Source organism: Anguilla anguilla, chromosome 4 (assembly GCF_013347855.1).
Source record: "Anguilla anguilla isolate fAngAng1 chromosome 4, fAngAng1.pri, whole genome shotgun sequence".
Lineage (NCBI taxonomy): Eukaryota > Metazoa > Chordata > Actinopteri > Anguilliformes > Anguillidae > Anguilla > Anguilla anguilla.
This window is the reverse complement of record NC_049204.1, coordinates 67,356,944-67,364,443: the sequence shown is the minus strand read 5'-3', so window position 1 is coordinate 67,364,443 and position 7,500 is coordinate 67,356,944. Positions and strand designations below refer to the sequence as shown.

Sequence of the window (7,500 nt, the reverse complement as noted above, 5' to 3'; positions counted from 1 at the left end):
TCTTACTGTACATCAGTGGTACCCTACTCTGTTCCTTGAGATCTACCGTCCTGTTTGTTTTCACTCCATTCCTAACAAAGCGCACCTCATTCAACAGCTAGAGATCTTGTTGAGCTGCTGAATAGTCATGTGTGCCAAATTAAGGGGTTGAAATGAAACCTGCAGGAAGGTAGATCTCCAGGAACGGGGCTGGTTCACACTGCTGTGCATGTGACTCATTCAGTTCTGCCAGAGGCCACACCCCCTCCTTTCATGCCGGTGTTTCACAGGGATTCAGTTCATGGAAGGGCAGGGTGTTTTTCTCATTGCATTACATTACATTTTATCTGGCAGACGCTTTTATCCAAAGCAAAGTGCAGTAAGTGCATACCAAAGGTCGGTGGAAGAACTACAGAACACTGGTCAGATAAGATGCATTTCTCGTTAAGTATCAGTTATCCATAGCCATGAACTACAAGTGTAGTTCACGCAGTAAGCATAGGCGAAGTCAGTGAAGTTACGGCAAGTCAATAAACAAGAAGCGAGGCATGATTACAAGAGATATGATAAAGCGCTACAGCATCAAGCTAAAGATGCAAGTACAGCGTAAGTGCTGGAAAATCAGGATACATGACAGTGATGTTTCAGTAGGGATAGCCCTGCGGAGGTGTGCAGTGTTAACGTTATTCTCTAACGCTGTCTGCAGCCCCTGCACGACGTGCAGGCCTCGGAGGGCCAGGTGGTGGTTCTGGAGTGCCGGGTTCGAGGCAGCCCCCCCCTGCGGGTCCGCTGGTACCGACAGGGCCAAGAGGTCCAGGATTCGCCCGACTTCCGCATCCTGCAGAAAAGTGAGACGCACGAGAGACCCGCGACGGGAGGACAACGTTAGGACAGCGTTAGGACAACGTTAGGACAACGTTAGGACAACGTTAGGACAACGTTAATTAGGCTGCCTGTTACACAACAGGCTCCGCAACGATAAGATAACGTTAGGAAAACATTGTCTATTGGGCTATTAGATGTGCAGAGGTCCAGTCATTGTGTGTGAGGACTGTGAGGTTTAATGAGGTCAGGGATCGGCCGCTGCAGTACTGGTGTGTAGCTGATGGATTAACCCTGACTCTGTGGAGTCCACACCTGTATCGGCTCACCTCCCCTTTCTCTCCTCCCCTTTCATGTCATGTGACCCTCAGAGCCTCGGTCAGCCGCTGAGCCAGGTGAGTTGCCGTGGTGACACCTCAGCACCACTATCAGACCTGCCTGCAGTCCACTCTCTGCACCCCGAGACAGCGTGTGTGAGCTGTGTGTTTGACCCCAGAGAAAGCCTCCTTAGATTACCTCTGCGCTCTGTGTGTCCTCATGCAGCTTCCGTACTCACAGCAAGACAGGGAGGCGGGGGGGGGGGGGGGGCAGGAAACTGCGAGAAACTGCCCTGTCTGCTAATCTGACACTAATATGCACACTCACTCGTATACACCACACACTCACTCACTCACTCGTATACACCACACACACACTCATTCATATACACCACACACACACACACTCACTCGTATACACCACACACACACACACTCACTCGTATACACCACACACACACTCACTCACTCGTATACACCACACACACACACACTCACTCGTATACACCACACACTCACTCGTATACACCACACACACACTCACTCATATACACCACACACACTCACTCGTATACACCACACACACACACACACTCACTCGTATACACCACACACACACACACTCACTCGTATACACCACACACACACTCACTCATATACACCACACACACTCACTCGTATACACCACACACACACACTCACTCACTCGTATACACCACACACACACACACTCACTCGTATACACCACACACACACTCACTCACTCGTATACACCACACACACACACACTCACTCGTATACACCACACACACACACACTCACTCGTATACACCACACACACACACACTCACTCGTATACACCACACACACACACACTCACTCGTATACACCACACACACACACACTCATTCATATACACCACACACACACACACTCACTCGTATACACCACACACACACTCACTCACTCGTATACACCACACACACACACACTCACTCGTATACACCACACACACACTCACTCACTCGTATACACCACACACTCACTCACTCACTCGTATACACCACACACACACACACACTCACTCACTCGTATACACCACACACACACTCACTCACTCGTATACACCACACACACACTCACTCATATACACCACACACACACACACTCACTCGTATACACCACACACACACACACTCACTCGTATACACCACACACACACTCACTCACTCGTATACACCACACACACACTCACTCATATACACCACACACACACACACTCACTCGTATACACCACACACACACACACTCACTCGTATACACCACACACACACTCACTCACTCGTATACACCACACACACACTCACTCATATACACCACACACACACACACTCACTCGTATACACCACACACACACACACTCACTCGTATACACCACACACACACACACTCACTCGTATACACCACACACACACTCACTCACTCACTCGTATACACCACACACACACTCACTCGTATACACCACACACACACACACTCACTCGTATACACCACACACACACTCACTCATATACACCACACACACACACACTGACTCGTATACACCACACACACACACACTCACTCGTATACACCACACACACACACACTCACTCGTATACACCACACACACACACACACTCACTCGTATACACCACACACACACTCACTCACTCGTATACACCACACACACACACACTCACTCGTATACACCACACACACACACACTCACTCGTATACACCACACACACACTCACTCATATACACCACACACACACTCACTTGTATACACCACACACACACACACTCACTCGTATACACCACACACACACTCACTCGTATACACCACACACACACACACTCACTCGTATACACCATACACACACTCACTCGTATACACCACACACACACACACTCACTCGTATACACCACACACACACACTCACTCGTATACACCACACACACACTCACTCACTTGTATACTCCACACACACACTCACTCGTATACACCACACACACACACACTCACTCGTATACACCACACACACACACACTCACTCGTATACACCACACACACACACACTCACTCGTATACACCACACACACACTCACTCATATACACCACACACACACTCACTCGTATACACCACACACACACACACTCACTCGTATACACCACACACACACTCACTCGTATACACCACACACACACACACTCACTCGTATACACCACACACACACTCACTCGTATACACCACACACACACACACTCACTCGTATACACCACACACACACACTCACTCGTATACACCACACACACACTCACTGACTCGTATACACCACACACACACTCACTCGTATACACCACACACACACACACTCAATCGTATACACCACACACACACTCACTCGTATACACCACACACACACACACTCAATCGTATACACCACACACACACACACACTCACTCGTATACACCACACACACACACACACACTCACTCGTATACACCACACACACACTCACTCACTCACTCGTATACACCACACACACACTCACTCACTCGTATACACCACACACACACTCACTCACTCGTATACACCACACACACACACACTCACTCATATACACCACACACACACACACTCACTCGTATACACCACACACACACACACTCACTCGTATACACCACACACACACTCACTCGTATACACCACACACACACACACTCAATCGTATACACCACACACACACACACTCACTCGTATACACCACACACACACACACTCACTCATATACACCACACACACACTCACTCATATACACCACACACACACACTCACTCGTATACACCACACACTCACTCGTATACACCACACACACACTCACTCATATACACCACACACACTCACTCGTATACACCACACACACACACACACTCACTCGTATACACCACACACACACACACTCACTCGTATACACCACACACACACTCACTCATATACACCACACACACTCACTCGTATACACCACACACACACACACACTCACTCGTATACACCACACACACACACACTCACTCGTATACACCACACACACACACACTCACTCGTATACACCACACACACACTCACTTACTCGTATACACCACACACACACACACTCACTCGTATACACCACACACACACTCACTCACTCGTATACACCACACACACACACACTCACTCGTATACACCACACACACACTCACTCACTCGTATACACCACACACACACTCACTCGTATACACCACACACACACTCACTCACTCGTATACACCACACACACACTCACTCACTCGTGTACACCACACACACACTCACTCATACACCGCACACACATACCGTGCCGTGAAAAAGTATTTGCCCCTTCCTGATCTTCCTGGTGTACTCTGTTATTTCATATTTGTCACACTGAATGGGTTCAGATCCTCAGACAAAATATATATTAGACAAAGGGAAACTGAGTAAACACAAAACATTTATAAAGTTTTAAATTATTTCATTTATTTAATGAAAATATTTGTCAAAATCACCCATGGAAAAAAGTAATTGCCCCCTTAGTTACTCAATCAACAGATTAACCAAATTTAACTGCGAAGACGTTGTTATAAAATTCATGGTTTGGTCCTCAGAGGAGATCTGCACACTGGTGATCGCAGAGGCGTTTCCAGAAGATGGCGGTCTGTTCAGCTGCACAGCCACCAACCATTATGGGACTGCCACCAGCACAGCCCAGCTGAACATACACTCAGGTGTGCTGAACACACACTCAGGTGAGCTGAACACACACTCAGGTGAGCTGAACACACACTCAGGTGTGCTGAACACACACTCAGGTGAGCTGAACACACACTCAGGTGTGCTGAACACACACTCAGGTGAGCTGAACACACACTCAGGTGTGCTGAACACACACTCAGGTGAGCTGAACACACACTCAGGTGAGCTGAACACACACTCAGGTGTGCTGAACACACACTCAGGTGAGCTGAACACACACTCAGGTGAGCTGAACACACACTCAGGTGTGCTGAACACACACTCAGGTGAGCTGAACACACACTCAGGTGAGCTGAACACACAAACACAAATGCTTCCAGGACAAGCAAGAGAAAAAGCACTAGACAAAAATCTCATTTTTTCATATTTTATAAGGACACTTACATTTGGAAAATGTTCCCGACTCTAGATCTCCCTTGTCCTTCTCTCTTCTCTGTCTTCTGTTTTTCTACCATCTCTATTTATCTCTCTTCTTTTTCTCTCCTTTTCCCTCTTCTTTAAGTTCACTGCAAATCAAAACGATTTACATCTCTCTGCCCCTCTTTTCTGTGTCCCTCTCTCCCTCCCTCCCTCCCTCCCTCCCTCTCCCTCTCTATCTCTTTTCCTCCGTCTCCCTCTCTCTCTCTGTCTCTCTCTCTCTAATCAGTGAATGAGGACTTCAGCAGAAACGGGGTGCTGTTTGATGACTCCCAGGCCTTCCCCCCCCCACCTCCCCCAACAGAGATCAGCCTGCTGGAGTTGCCCCCCAAGACAGAGCGTTTCCATGTCAATGAGCTGGAAATCTGGCCCAGTGTGGTGCCAGCATCGCCCGTCCAGACCGAACCCGAGGCCCTGGAGGTCTGCAGCAATGGCCCGGCCGCCAGCCCCCCACCCCAGGATCCCTCACCCCCCCCACCACCCGCTGGGGAGTCTCCACCCCTGTCCCCGCCTTCCCCCACGAGGAGTGGCCCACCACTGCCCACCAAACCCAAGCCCAAACTGTGAGTGACGCCTCCACACTACCGCTGAGCCTGGTCCTAGTGCCTGCACCCCCGAGCCCTGGCCCCGCCCCGAGAGCATGCTCAGTGATAATGCTCAGTGATGATGGTGATGGTGCTCAGTGATGATGCTCAGTGATAATGGTGATGATGCTCAGTGATGATGCTCAGTGATAATGGTGATGATGCTCAGTGATGATGGTGATGATGCTCAGTGATAATGGTGATGGTGCTCAGTGATGATGCACAGTGATAATGGTGATGGTGCTCAGTGATGATGCTCAGTGATGATGGTGATGATGCACAGTGATAATGGTGATGGTGCTCAGTGATGATGCTCAGTGATGATGGTGATGATGCTCAGTGATGATGCTCAGTGATGATGGTGATGATGCTCAGTGATGATGCTCAGTGCTAATGGTGATGATGCTCAGTGATAATGGTGATGGTGCTCAGTGATGATGCTCAGTGATGATGGTGATGATGCTCAGTGATGATGCTCAGTGCTAATGGTGATGATGCTCAGTGATGATGGTGATGGTGCTCAGTGATGATGCACAGTGATAATGGTGATGGTGCTCAGTGATGATGCTCAGTGATGATGGTGATGATGCACAGTGATGATGTTAATGATGCTCAGTGATGATAATGATGAGAGAGGGTTCGGAGCAGCAGTGCTCTCTCAGTCAGCTCTCAACGCTGTGATCGCGTTTGTCCCCTTACTGTTGCAGATCTGATGACATAACTGAGAAAACGGTCAATGACAGGTAACAAATACGGCTGAATGAAATGTTTTAAGAGCTTGGACAGGAATGGTGCATTGTGGGTTTATTTTCCCGGCCTGTGCTTCTGTGAGTGTGTTTGCTTCCCGGATGGTTTTTCCCCGATGTGCAAGACTGTGCCCAAAAATATGCCCTATGCAGGAGCACTAGATTTACACACACACACACACACACTCACACACATCTCACACACACACACACACACACACACTCACACACATCTCTCACACACACACACTCACACACATCTCTCACACACACACACACATTCACACACATCTCTCTCACACACACACACACACTCACACACATCTCACACAGACACGCAGACACACACACACACACACACACTCACACACATCTCACACACACACACACTCACACACATCTCACACACACACACACACTCACACACATCTCTCACACACACACACTCACACACATCTCTCACACACACACACACACGCACACATTCACACACACACACACACTCACACACATCTCACACACACCCACACTCACACACAGAAGCACCTTCCCTGAGGCCTATACACCTACATCTCACTTGACCTTCGACCTCTAAGCTTATCAGCAGGATCACCAGCACACTCCACTTATTTACCTACAACTTCAGTTCCTGTACTGATTGTGTGTCTCTGTATCTGTGTGTGTGTGTGTGTGTGTGTGTGTGAGAGAGTGTGTGTCAGAGAGAGAGAGAGACAGAGGGCTCAGTCTTGTCTGTGGTTTGGATTGAGCAGCATA

At 48.7% G+C, this 7,500-nt stretch overlaps 2 protein-coding genes across 2 annotated transcripts in view; both read left to right on the top strand.

Moving 5' to 3' along the window:
• LOC118225964 (tripartite motif-containing protein 16-like) overlaps positions 1–7,500 on the top strand; it is an 890,716-nt gene that overhangs the window by 233,782 nt on the left and 649,434 nt on the right. The window lies entirely within an intron of this gene.
• Positions 1–7,500, top strand: part of palld (palladin, cytoskeletal associated protein) — a 67,691-nt gene that overhangs the window by 28,952 nt on the left and 31,239 nt on the right. The window contains 5 exon segments of the mRNA XM_035415063.1: positions 686–827; positions 1,173–1,196; positions 4,832–4,951; positions 5,626–5,959; positions 6,688–6,723. Coding sequence (XP_035270954.1) covers positions 686–827; positions 1,173–1,196; positions 4,832–4,951; positions 5,626–5,959; positions 6,688–6,723 — 656 coding nt within the window.